At 51.4% G+C, this 13,658-nt stretch overlaps 4 protein-coding genes across 4 annotated transcripts; 3 read left to right on the forward strand and 1 right to left on the reverse strand.

Moving 5' to 3' along the window:
- Positions 1-1,330: 1,330 nt before the first annotated feature.
- Positions 1,331-2,341, reverse strand: MRS44_001399 (uncharacterized protein; the record flags this gene model as incomplete). Its single annotated transcript, XM_046274915.2, has 1 exon — positions 1,331-2,341. One exon carries the CDS (start codon positions 2,339-2,341, stop codon positions 1,331-1,333), a length of 1,011 nt encoding a protein of 336 aa, XP_046138336.1.
- Positions 2,342-3,692: 1,351 nt separating this feature from the next.
- On the forward strand, positions 3,693-4,688 carry MRS44_001400 (uncharacterized protein; the record flags this gene model as incomplete). Its single annotated transcript, XM_046283824.2, has 1 exon — positions 3,693-4,688. The coding sequence occupies one exon, from the start codon at positions 3,693-3,695 to the stop codon at positions 4,686-4,688; it is 996 nt and encodes a 331-aa protein (XP_046138335.2).
- A 2,064-nt stretch (positions 4,689-6,752) lies between these two features.
- MRS44_001401 (uncharacterized protein) lies at positions 6,753-7,489 on the forward strand (the record flags this gene model as incomplete). The annotated part of the gene is made up of 2 exons (XM_065623683.1): positions 6,753-6,934; positions 7,081-7,489. The coding sequence occupies 2 exons, from the start codon at positions 6,753-6,755 to the stop codon at positions 7,487-7,489; spliced, it is 591 nt and encodes a 196-aa protein (XP_065480117.1).
- A 2,044-nt stretch (positions 7,490-9,533) lies between these two features.
- Positions 9,534-13,594, forward strand: MRS44_001402 (uncharacterized protein; the record flags this gene model as incomplete). Its single annotated transcript, XM_065623684.1, has 9 exons — positions 9,534-9,603; positions 9,658-11,092; positions 11,332-11,648; positions 11,697-11,944; positions 12,001-12,287; positions 12,347-12,755; positions 12,814-13,064; positions 13,120-13,266; positions 13,489-13,594. The coding sequence occupies 9 exons, from the start codon at positions 9,534-9,536 to the stop codon at positions 13,592-13,594; spliced, it is 3,270 nt and encodes a 1,089-aa protein (XP_065480118.1).
- Between the last annotated feature and the right edge of the window lie 64 nt (positions 13,595-13,658).

Raw genomic sequence — 13,658 nt, forward strand, 5'->3', positions numbered from 1 at the left:
GTCGTCACCGACCCAACTACTAGTCCGGCGCTTCGGAGCTTAACTATGGGAGAACGGACGGGATCCCGTGTTCTCTCCGAGCTGTGGTCGTATGTGCAAGATGATGAATCCCAATCGACTTATAACCACGGAGTGTCTGAGAGGAGAAGCTTTGAAGAGTGAATTCCATAAACACCATAATTTAACCATCGATAGTCCATTTCCTCGAGAGTAGGTACAATCGTGACTCCTCAAACTCCAATTTCCAAGTCGTTCCCACCTTACTGCTTCTTCTCATCCTCAACCCGCCTTCATCGGTGGAATCTTGCTCGGACAGGCAGCGTTGGGACATTCTGCCGCGCCGAGTCCTTGGACTGCGCTCCGCTTGAGTTGATGTTGTGGTGAGAACCAGGCTGCTGGGGGAGTCAAGCCCTCATCCTGCCGGCAGACCTCGAGGCTGGTCTTGAGGTAGGGCATACAGTATTTCCATAGGAGGGTGACACTGCTGAAGCAGACCGGACACTGGGCAACAGCTTCACTGCACATGGTGTCGGATCGGTTGTTGATTATATACTCGAAAGTCGGTAGAGAAAGGATAGGGATGAAGGATGCGTAAGATTGAGAAGGTCGAGGAGAGAGTCGTCTCCCAAATGGTCGATATATATACCTGTTGCCCTGTTGTCACAAAGATTCAATCTTCCCCGGCACAGCCCCTTTTCAATCACAAAAACGAATACCGCCGCCAAGAGCCCGACTGGCTGTCTCTTGTATTATATGGCCTACCATCAACTCACACCGTCCCATGATCGGCGGCCAATCTGAGACCTGTCAGTTTTTTTTGCCTCCACAAACACAGCTTTGCTCGCAGGCACCTGCCGTTAGTTGATTCTCTCCCAAAGATGGTGATAAGAATAATAAAAAAAAGGCTCTAAAGTATTACCTTTATTATGATATATACATTAACTCTCTTATGATATTTTATATAAATTTATTCATGATCATTATGAGGAGTTAGGTAACTGTCCTCATATTCTGGTGTCTCGTTTATTTCTTGACCCCTTGGCAGGCTCGTTGCGCGGCATTTCGCACCACGGTTACGGACAGACGTGGATTGGCACATTGATAGGCGCCGTCGCATGCGCCAGGGGGTCATTTCCTCGGGGGTGAAACGGTGACACAAGACGGGCGCGCATACCAGATGATGAAAAGGAGAGGGAGAAATAGGTCACCTGCTGACCAAGATCGGATATCCAATACCATTGCCATATACACTGTACACATGACGCCCTGTCCATATTTTACCCCTAGACATGGAAGCACAAATAAAAAATAAGAAACAACCCGATCCCCGTCAGTAGATTTTGATCTGCCCATACTTGTTAATAGCGAGCACACTGTCGGCCGAGCAAAAGTAATGCGTGTTGGCTCCGTGTTCTCTGTCAAAACCCAACGGTCCCCACGCCGCCTCCATGTCCTCGCGGAAGTCCGACTTGGGCTTGCCGGCCTTGATGCGCTTCTTCTCGAAGAAGATGTAGGCGGCGTAGAAGGTGATGTTAGTGTTGCCGTCACGGGGACCTTTGCGACCCATAAAGTATCGCATGTTGGCCGCCGAGACGCTTTGTCCCTCGGGCAGGTTCTTGTTGATCTCGCGAATAAAGGCTGCCTGCGTGATGCCATCGCGGGCCAGGACGTGACGGACCTTCTTGCGTATCTCTTCACATGTGTCAAAGACGGGCACGCTGCCCGTCTCCTCGCCGTGGAGCTCGTCAACACCACTCACGTCGAGAATATCGGCCGCCGCCTTTGCCGAGGCGGCCGTCTTGGGCTTCTTGGGCTTGGGGGCCTTGAGAGGAAGGCCCTGGAGCTCGCGCTTCTTGAAGAAGCGATGCGCCTTATGGTAGGTGTCGCAGCCGTCGCCGTCCCATGTGCCGGTGCGGTTCATGAAGGAGAGGTAGGCCTTGCTGCTGACACCGATGGTCCTTTGGAACTCGCCGACCTTTTGCGCGCCCGACTCGGTCCAGTTACGAATCTTGCGACGGACCGCATTGCACGTGTCGGTGATGACGTCGAGCCGGGGGTCATAGTCGTCAATGTCCTCGACATCATCGGGGAAGAGCTTCTCCTTGAAGTCTTCCTCGCCGGCGTCCGACTTGCGCTTCTTCGATGCCGTTGTAGCGGGCTTGGGCCTCGGCTTGGGCTTGGATGCGCCCTTGGCTGGGGTAGCGTTTTCTTTATCTGCAAATGCGATGGGTGACGAGGAGGCCTCAGTCAAAACTGGGCTGTCGTCACTCACAAGATTGTTATTGTGAAGCTGAGCCATGGCCCGTCTTGGTGACCACGACCATCCAGCTTCTGTCGCCATTGTCTCTGTGATGCGAGTTCAATTTAAAGGGTTTGCAGGTTGTTGAATGCAAGACGCAGCGTCGATGTAATAACCCCACGGATGACGTTTTCTGTCTTGGAGCTATCGGCAATCTTGCTCTTGCCCATTAAAGATGCGCGAAGCTTGGACGATAGCTGCGCGTTGCTTGAGAGCGGGGGAGTACTTGGTTGAAGCACTGTGCACTGTGTACGTCTGTGGGCATTTCCTATTATGGCAAGATGCTAAGATAGGTACTATTTAATTATTCCCGACCGGCGCTCCGTACGGAGTGGGGCCGGGCCCGGAGCTGGTCGGGTACCGGAGCGGGGCAGCACAAAGAGCATGACTTTGAGATAGTACACAAAGGCTATATGCACAATGCCAAAGCAGCATCTATTCCCGAGGGTAGGATGCCTGATGACCCACGGACCACAATTCCACGCCAACAGCTCTAGCTCAATGCAAACAAGACAATCTCGGATGTCGTACAGATAGGGATGGAGACACTTCGTGGGGGTCATCATCCTCGGGAGTCGGAGTACACAACCGCCAATACGAGAAGCGGCATTAGAAAGGGCACGAGACTGCTAAGGCCTCAAGCGCGGGGTGTAGGCTGTCTACATGCGCCCTCTGACCCGAATTGGGGGGACGCCAGCTTCAACTGCATACAGCTTTGGGTCCCGACGTGAGCATCAGCTCGTCATGCCGGAGCAATATTTAGGTAACGGAAACGATCAGATGTGTTCGGCAATTGTTGTATACTACTCTCGTCGAAGCTACAGGTCACTATTGGTTAGCAGTTGTCGGACCGGGCAGCGTGGCTCAGACGTCAACTACCAGACAAGTTTGACGGATACTTGTCCGAGACTGGTTGTCATTTTCCACCACTCACGCGTCATGATCGCCCGCGGCGGCTGCAACCCCCTCTTCCTTAAATCCCCGGACTGATCAATGCTCCATGCGGCTTTGTGGAGCTGAAGCTGGGGAAATGAGACAACCGCTGTGGAGTTTGTGGGACCCCGTTTACTCGGTCCTGGCGTGGGGGGTCGACGGGCCTCGTTGAGGATACTACAGCTCGTGGGGGTTCCGTATGCTAGAGTCAAACAATATGATGGTCATCTTCGGCTGGTATTCCCGGCTTTGATTCGGCTCGAGTCTGTCCGAGTTGCTGGTAGGTCCGGCGGGATCCGGGTGTGTCTGTCTTGGATATATAAGACAGTGACATGGCCGAGAGGCCTCAGCTTGATGCGCTTTGTCTAGCAGAGCAATAAGAGTCTGTGTATTCGGGACTCCCCAGTATCCGAAGCTTCAATTCACCTTACAATCTTGTCAGTTCTCACGCAGCAACATCATGGCGGTGTCATCGACAGCAGAAGAGAATGGAACCGTCAACCATTCTGCAACCACAACGGCGTGCCCCTTGGCCGATGGCATCTATGTACCGACCGTTGCATTCTTTACCCCTGACAGCAACATCGATGTCGAAGCTACAAGAGCACACGCAGCCAGACTCGCACAAGCAGGTGTAGCTGGCCTCGTTACTCATGGCTCCAACGGCGAAGCTGTCCATCTCGATCATGAAGAACGACGACTCATTACACAGACTACACGAAGTGCCTTGGATCAGGCAGGGAAGTATGGCCTACCTCTCATCGCTGGCTGTGGTGCACAGTCTACACGGGAAACGGTCGAGCTCTGCCGTGAGGCCGCCGGCTCAGGGGCCAGCCACGCCCTTGTTCTCCCGCCAGCCTACTACCACAATCTCCTCACTACTGAGCTCATTCAACAGCACTTTCGGAAAGTAGCTGACCAGAGCCCTATCCCCATTCTCATCTACAACTTCCCTACCGCCTGCGCCGGCCTCGACCTCAACTCTGATACTATTCTTGCCCTGGCACAACACCCCAACATTGTCGGTGTCAAGCTCACATGCGGAAACACGGGAAAGCTGGCCAGGGTAGTGGCTGGGACCAAGGATACGGCTTTCAAGACCTTTGCTGGAAGTGTCGACTTTACGATCCAATCCCTCTCTGTTGGGGGACACGGGGTCATTGGCGGCACGGCCAACATCGCCCCTCTGGCATGCGTTCAGCTCATGCAGCTGTGGAGGGAAGGCAAGCAAAAGGAGGCTGTGGGATTACAGGCGATAGTATCTCGCGGAGATTGGGCAGCTATCAAGGGCGGCTTCATTGCTGTCAAGGCGGCACTGGAGAGATATTATGGGTACGGGGGTCAGCCAAGGAAGCCCTGCTCACCCCTTGAGGGCACGGCGCTCGACGCTCAGCTGCAGGGATTCTTGGAGCTGGTTGATCTGGAGAAGAGATTTGAGGGTGATTGCAAGAGCTGACAGATGTTTTTGCTGGATGTAGCTGGTCATGGAAGAAGATTGTACCTTGGCGAGATGACAGGTCGACTAGTCGTAGCTCAGCTTCTCATAGAGATCATGACTGAGGATCTTATCACAAACCACTGTTGTAGTTTCAACCAAATCATGGCTGCTGCGGCTTTTGCTGCGTGATTGCGTAGTGACGTTGTCGTCTCGGCCTCTCGGTTGGACGGAGCACGCACATGAGTATGGTTACACAACCTCAAGCAAGCTGACCCATAGAAAAACATGATCCCCCACGCAACAGGTATCTGTTACCAGACGTGGCGTGTTTTCAGTAGTTCATGTTACTTTGGGGGCCCCAATCAGTCAGACCACGTTAACAAGCCGGAGGGAGTCGTGAGTGAGAACTGACGGGAGGGCCTCAGAAGCTGCTGTTGACCATTCAGTGAGACTGATAGTGAGGTTGAAATGTCGCTCGAAATTCCCTCATACTGGGAATACCTGGATTAGGATCGGCGTGATAGATTTCTCATCTTCGCCTTTGATGGCGATCAGTTGGTCAGGAAAATCACAGGTTTGATGTTGCTATCGTTGAAATATCACAGGCCATCAGGGAAGGCTGATTTGAGACATTCATATGCAGTTGTGAGTAAGCCTTCCAAACCTTCGCCCTGAGAGCACTCTTCTAGAATGCGTGTCTGAAAGCCGACAGTTAGTGACACCGCTTGGTATTGAATGTAGGGCATCATCTATATTAGGAGGAGGCTACCATAGGCAAACCCATAGCCAGATGCCCCCTTCATGCTTCGTTTGCTGTGCCCTAACATAGTGACCCTGGAAAGTGCCTATGAGCATAAAAGTCAAAGCCGGTGATGCTGGATCAAGTTTGGCTCAATCAGTGATCGCAGTGCAATCCGCAAATGGAAACTGCTGCGTAGACATCAGCCACCTAGAATCAGCAAACAGCAACTGTCTTAGATATATAAACCTGCTTTGAGCTTCTATACTTGTAGAATGAGGTGCCCCTGCCATCAGTATAATAGACCCGTATATCAGACATTGCCTCGCCGGTCACCCACACTGGCTACCTTATCTCCAATAAGGATACCCGACCCTAGAACTCCCTTCCCCTTTTCCCAAACTATATATCATTTTACCACTACTATACAAGATGCACATCATGCCGCTCCCACTTCACCTCAGCCTCTTGCAGTCTTTGCCACTCCAGGGGCTGGAATTAACACAGAAGCATCAGTCTTGCTTTGGGAGCCTTGGTGCTCGACACAAGGTCAAAGGAACGTTCTTCATTTTATTTCACACGGCGAAAAGGGAGCTGAAGGCATTGCTCACACATGCAACACTACCCAGGTCAACTGGCAGTATAATATAGACCGACATATACCGCACAAACCCCTTGGGATGTATGGGGGTCCGGGCCGCAGTTGGAGTTATCGACAAGTCTCGGATAGGCTGAGATGGTAGACCAACCATGTTGGTTGAGCGAAATGCCGCACCGAGGAGACATCGAGAACCTCATGGCACTGGACTGTACAATGTTTTTGGCCATTGGGGAAAAGGGGCTGGCGGTTGGGGGGTCTGCTATCTCGGCAACACTCGTATCTTGAATCCCTAAATAGAACGTCAAGAGCTTTCAGAGAGACCAACAGCACGTTAACGGACTTTCCCTCTCCTCAACTCCCCTCCTTGACGTTTTTTCTGCACCCATGAACAATTACTTTCATATTCTCTAAACAATGATCCCATCGAACACCAGAGATTCATGTTATTGTTGAACATCCGCCTTTGTTACTAGACACATCTTGGCGCTCTCGGCACCTTTGTTCACTCCAAGGACAGAACAACTTTCTTCACTGAACATCAGTCAATAAAACACATCACAAGCTAATATTTAAATTATTATATTCACTTGATTCATCCATTTATATAGCTATGCGTACAATATACCCAAAACCAAGCAAGTGCTCTCACTTGACCCTTCAACTGTCTCCCTGCCGACCTGTTTACCGGCACTTTTGCTTGACGTTGGCACCAGACACATCTCCCTCTTTCTCCCCTCGCACCATGTGTCTCAAACACGTAAATGTGTGCTGCCACTGCGGCGAACTCATGGAGCCGCATTGGGTCAGCTGCAACTTTCACCTCCTTCTGTCCCGGACAGCTCTGAGCCAAGTTCCTCCTCTGGAGGAGCCGCTCCACAGCCAGTGCCCCTACCAGAAGAGCGATATGCATCCTACGCTCCAAGGGTGCGTCAACAACGACTCTTGCCCCTCGTGGTTCTGGAGTGTATTCGAGGGGCTTGGTGAGGCTGAAGACGAAAGTCAGGAGACGACCGAGGCGCAAGAAGAGGTTGCAAGAGCAAAGTATGAAGAGTATAAGAAGGAGTTTGCAGAAACCCACTACACTCGACGATCACCCCGATTCGCAAGAACTTTGGAGAATTCTTGGAGACGGCACTTGAGGATATACCTCCCCCGGACCCGGAAGACAGTTCCGACGACGAAATCAGCTTGACGGATGATGAAGAAGAGGAGGAGCTTCTATTTGAGACTGACTTTCTTGGCAGTCTTTCGGGCTCTATGGAAACCAGCAGCGCTCCTCCTGGGTTGGGTGTCCACTTTGAAATCAACCCTGAGTTGCTCACCCAAGGAGACATCGCTGCCAAGGAAGACAGCCCAGACCCAGAAAGCGAGCCTCCCTCGGCCGAAAACCTGGCAATGGAGTATCGAGATCTCATAGCACCTATCTGGGCATGGTTCTTCCCGAACGACTCAGGCCCTGATACTGAAGTCTCTCAATAAAGTTCAATTTTCCCACGATCAACTCGCAAATAGGATTATTTTTACTATTTATATACTACAACATGTATACCATGGGTGCGATGCTAGAGAATCTCGCCTTTTGAAGGCCACATGGCCAACCGCATTCGTCTGCTGTTTCGTTGCTGGAGACGAGATTCGAGATTTCCTCCAATGTCATGGCGACGTTTCCCTATATATACACACTTCTACTCCAACAAGAGAATGAGAATGTCGCCGGAGGGTACGCCGCCATCTGAAGCCCTCGAGAATATGGCAAGTTCATTCTTATTCATCGACAACAACTACCACATCGCCGTCTACTGCTGGCTGCGATAAACATCCGTATTTGGAAACACGGGGGCTTTCCCTCTGCTATATATGAATGGGAGGCGTAAGGAAATGGGAAACTACCTTCAAAATGTCCCGGCTATATATATACGACATCTTTCAACCCCATGATCTACTTAGGGTAGACAATCGGAGAGGGTGGCGCTGGGTTACTATCTAGTTGAACGCACGCCTGAAGTTCCACTCGCGTTCTCAATTGCGTCCAAAAAACTCGGGGGCTCTGGGAATATTCCCACTTGGGAACCGAGTTATGTCCGTCACGTCAATTCCTTCCGACGCATCTACCAAAACCCCGAGGCCTTTGCTATATATAACGTTACTCTCAGTGTCGAAGACATGTCGAAAATTCGCCTAGGCATAGACAAGATTGCAGGCGACATGGACGCCGCGCTCGCTGGCGCGAGCTAATACAGTAGCTCTCCAGGAAGCACTACCAAAGATGGTATCACTTAGAAACCTCGTGCTCTCCAATCACACCGCGGATGGCACTCCTGCGGAAGGGGCTCAGAGTCGGCATAATAGTAGTCCCGTAGTGAAGCTCTGGCGAGAAGTCGGCCAGAGCCGCAGGGAGCGTCCACCATTCGCACCTCGTATGGACTGCTGGAACCCCGTAGAGGACGGAGAATTCGACTCTGACCAATTCTTTGACTTTTATTGGGTCTCTCTCTGAGTGAACTATTCACAACACCCACCTAGCTAATGTCCCCAAGATAGCACAAAAATCATGTACAGCAACATAATGACTAAAGAAATTAACTAAATATATCTTGATACGATAGTTTCGCATAGTAGTGTGCTTTGTCGTGTGTCTATTGTTGCGAGGAACCTGCGAGTGTTTGTCTTACCCTAGGTACTTGGTCAACATCGTCCCTCGGATTCGCTGTTGGCCTCTCTATGTGAAAGGGGAACAAACCAGCTCCAAAAGCAATTAAATAGTAGCTAGATAAGGCATTCCTATAAAAAGTGACATGATTGAAGCCGGCCAGTTGGTCTATCATGGCCAAAGGAAGCTATCGTACACACCAAGCCATGGGAAATAAGAAATCCACGTCGGAGACCCAATTCCGTAGTTCAGGGTGAGTCCACGTCTTCCGACCCCAATACTTTGAGAAACATGGCAAAAAACAGGCGGGCTTTTATCTGAGACATGAGATTTATTTATGTGACATTCGTATGGATGAAATCGCAATACTCGGTTACACAATGGTCATCATGACACAGTCCATCATGACGATAGCACGGATTTCAGTCTCAGATGCTGTCAACTCCGATGGGCGGGAAGTGGGCATGGTGGGAGCTGAGCTCTTAGCTGTGATGATCATTCTAACCATAAGAAGCAACGATCTGCGACACTCTCTTAAGCTGACTTGCTGATATTCTGTGTTGAAGATCAAATAAGCTTCTAGAAGCCTTTTTCTGACTTCCAGAACCTCCAAGAGACACATGAAGTCTCAAGAAGATGAATATCAACTGTCAAATATCAAACCTTTCCGGGTTTTCTTCGTGCATCGGACTCGAATCCTTCCGGGGGAAATCACACCACCGCACGGGATTCAGCCCTACAAGCTCAAACCCCGATGCACTAGAACCAACACCATAGATCCACCTGATAAGATTATAAGTCAATGCCTGACCCTGCTATTGAGCTCTCAATTGATGCGCCGTAGGTCTGTTTGATCAAGTGAACTTGTACACAATGGCTGAAGGTAATGACTGGCGAAGGAGGATCCTCCTCCTCGTCACAACGGGCGGTTTCACCCATGCTGGTAGCTCAATGTCCAACCCTCATTTCTCAAGCTCCGACTAATAGACTTGTGAAGCTCCCGTCCTCGAGATTGGCGCCGTTCTTGCCTCCCGCGGCCACGAGATCCAATTCGCAACATGCGCCGGCCAAGAGTCCTGGGCAGATGACTACCCCTTCATCAAGACCATCCACACAACAGGCCCCGCAGCGCCAGAGGATGAGATGGACGCCCACTACGAGCGCATGCGCCTCTGGACGCACAAGGACGGCTTCGCTCCCATGTGCAAATCCAAGTATCTCTTCGATCGCTTCTGGACTGACGCCTACAAATGCGTGCGAGCGCTGTGCCTGGACGCCTCAACAAAGCCTGACTTTATCATTGCCGACTGGTTCGCCGATAATGTCGCCAGGGACATGCTGAAGCAGTTCAACGTCCAGATAGCCAGCGTTTGGCCTCAGATGCCCTTTATCATGGCTCCCGTGAGCTATCAGCCAGGCCAGCCGGGCTATCAAGCCGACGGAGCCATGACTTCAGAACACGCAACCCTGATGTCAAGATTCCGAAACGAATTCGTCGTCGTCGCTGCCATTCCGACCGTTATAGGCTTCCTGCGCTGGACGCGCAAGATGCGCGCTGATGCCGGCGTTCACTATAGCCAACCCATTCTGACCAAGCCAGACTATCTCGTCCTGGTCAATTCGTTCTGGGGCCTCGAAACACCCAAGGAGCTACCACCGTTGATGGCCTCAGTCGGCCCCATCCTGGGCGACGAGTACCCGCCTCTGGATCAAGACTTGGCTCAGTTTCTCGAAAGGCACGACAAGACCGTCTACGTCTCTCTTGGAACTCACGTCGCCCTCCCGGCTGAAGAGCTCGAAAAGGTGACCCTGGGCCTCATTCAGGCTCTTGATGCTGGCTCTATCAACGGCGTCATCTGGGCCATCCCTCGCAAGGGCCGGGCCAAGTTCGATACTTCAAAGTCCTACCCCCTCGCCGACGGCTCCGTCCTCAACGTGGCAGAAATGCTCAAAGACGCCCACCCTCACTTCCGACTACCTGTCTTTGCTCCCCAGAGAGCTGTTCTAGAGCATCCTAACACAGCCCTTTTCCTTACACACGGTGGCGGTTCAAGTGCTAATGAAGCCCTCTTTCACGGGAAGCGAGTCCTGGTGGTCGGATACTTCTTCGACCAACTCTGCAACAGCTCTCGTCTTGTCACAGCCGGAGTCGGCCTCTCCCTCGACAAGTCATATCTCACCCCCTCCTCCATCGGCGACTTCATCACAAAGGTCATCCTCGACGCCGACGACACCTTTGCCCGCAACGTGCGTCGCATGCAGCGCATTGCCGTCATCAACTCTCGTCGGAAGGAGCTTGCAGCCGACCTCGTTGAGGAGGTCATGACGGACCAGGAACTACGATTCCGTGACGGGGTTGAGCTCCGGCCGATGCATCTGCAGACTGCCGACGTACGCATGCCTATCTGGAAGGCGAGGAACTGGGATATGTGGTTCGTCAGTCTGACGGGTCTTGCTGCAACGGGCTTTGTGGGCTGGTGGTTGGCGACCAAGGGTTGGAAGACGCTGCCGGGCTTGCTTAGACGTTCGATCGACGTGAGTAGGAATTTTATCCAAGGGGTGATTAATAAGCGACTGTGATAGCCGGTTGAAGGGAGTAGTAGATATTGGATATATCAACTGGGTTGTTGGGCGCATATTCATAAGGATAGGAGGAACTTATACGTATTAGTGTCAGGATCAACTCTACTCGTAAAGAATTATCATCAAAGGCAACGGGCTTCATCATGACAACCTTTGTCTTATTCTGCAAAGGATTTTCGCATGTTCCCCTAAGAGTTAGAGGAGCCGAGGGGCACAACGGGCTCTGGCTGAAGCTGCCTTACATGGGCCCGACCTGTAGTGGATGGCCTCACGCCAAAGCTCATTTGCCAGCCAAATGCAATGCCACAGCCACAGCTATACAATATGATTTATGGGGAAAGGCCATATGCGAGAAGAGCAGGGCTGTTGTGGCTTTGACTGCATGTGATGCCTTGTTGGCTCAGCGTAAGGCTCTCTCTAATCGTTGACCATCAGAGTAAACATGATATTTAGCTTTACACGACCTACACCCCCGGCACACTTTGCCCTTTCAAATCGATCTCGAACCGCTCCCCCGTGAATTTTTCGTCATGGAAGTCGCGCTCACGTTCGGGAGCCTAGGCGACATCATACAGCTCTGCCAACTCGCTATTCAACTTGGTCGAGCCGTTGGCGTAGGATGCGGGGCTGTTGGAGAGAGCGTCAAAGAGTACCAGGAACTTCGCGATGACCTCGATTTCTCTGTGCGCATCTTGACGCAGGTGAAAGTCACATTTCCAGGATATTCGAATATCTTCTCACACCTGTTCTACCATAGGTCGTCGCAACGTATGAAAAGCACGAGTTAAGCCCCTACCTCTCAGACCTCGACCAGGCATCAAAATCCGTCGTCAACCAGACGGCCTCCTTGATACAGGATGCCCTGGATCATTTCCAATCGAGATACCAGAACAGCCTTCACCCGGAAGGGTCTGGCAAGAAGTTAATAGATGCCTATAAAAAGCTCGAGTGGTCAACAAGGGAAAAAGAGCGGATACGATGTCTACGAGAGAAATTGCAGGAAAGCGTCCAGAGGCTCCAACTATTGGCTAGCCTTGCAGCAAGGTGAGCCTCACTCAGGGTATCATAGAAAGTCAGGTAAGTGCTAATTCGGGGCTCTCTAGGAAATCCGCTCGAGTCGACAACGCTGCCCTGCTTGACCGAGTCACTGAAGTACGAACACTTCTGTCAAAGACATATGCTAGCCAAGAGGAAATGCTTCGTCTCATACAACAGCGTAATGGAAGCGGCGAGCAGGTACGGAAGCCGGACGAAACAAGCCAGATGCTTGTGCAACAAGACAACAACAGCCATAGTGTTTTGGCCGTGGCTGGGGACGCCCTCAGGGCCATCCTTCAAGTCAAAGACCTGCTTATTCAGGTCTCCCAGGATGCCATCAATGTCGACATGGTCTTCAATTCGACGCATCTTCGTCCAATGGATCTTACGAATGGGCTCCCTGCCATTATCGAAGACGCACTCGGTCGCCACGTTCCAATTCCGCCTAACTGGCTAGATTTTTTAGATTGGGAAGTAAGTAACCGATACACTGGATCTACCCACACCCCATGTTGACGCTGAACATCTATAGGCATTGTATGCATTGCTATCTTGTCATTTCAAAGGCCAGAATGGTCACGATATGGTGATAAGGCGAGCATATGCCCTTGAAGAGAGCGCCTCGGGAAGGGATCTGGACTCCGAGCGTCCTTTGCATCTTTGCCTACGAAGAGGCATGAAGATTAACATGAGCATGATATTTGAAACAACTGAACCTCTTTCTGGTACTTGCCCACGCTGCAAGACAGAACAAGATGCACCAGAAGGCGTCACAGTCCAGTGGTAGGCAATCGCCGGTTTTCTCAAATTGCGCTGAGAGCTAATCTAGGTTATGCAGTCCCAACTCCGACTGTGGCATGTGGTTCGGCATGCGACGAACGGACTCGAACCAAACCACCTCAACAAAACATGGCGAATCTGCCAATCTAGGAACGACGGCCGTGTCAAGCACTGCTGCTAACCCAGCCGACTTCCAGCGTGTGCGGTTCTTTTGCCACAATACGAGTGTGACAAAATCTATCATTTTGACACCGACGATTGCGGCAAACACTTCAGTTAAGAAAACACTCTATCACTCCCTTTTCCGTACATCTTCGCCACGAAAAAGAATAGTGTGGACTTGGTGTTGTGTAAGTAGCTCAAATACACTCTATGCTCATGGGCATCCTCAGCCCTTTATATAAACAAGCTGACCACCACCCCCAAGTGCTATTGCGGCCACGGTGGCACGAGAATCTGGCTCGACCCTTGTCCAAATTGTGGTGTTCCCCGCTGTCCAAATTGCCCTACACAACGGTCGTATGGTAGGGTGACTTGACCGTACAGAGTCGCCCCTACAGGTCTCGCGAATGACATTAGATCCTCGCAAATACCTTA

Source organism: Fusarium solani, assembly GCF_023522795.1.
Source record: "Fusarium solani strain SB1 chromosome Unknown bctg00000000, whole genome shotgun sequence".
Lineage (NCBI taxonomy): Eukaryota > Fungi > Ascomycota > Sordariomycetes > Hypocreales > Nectriaceae > Fusarium > Fusarium solani.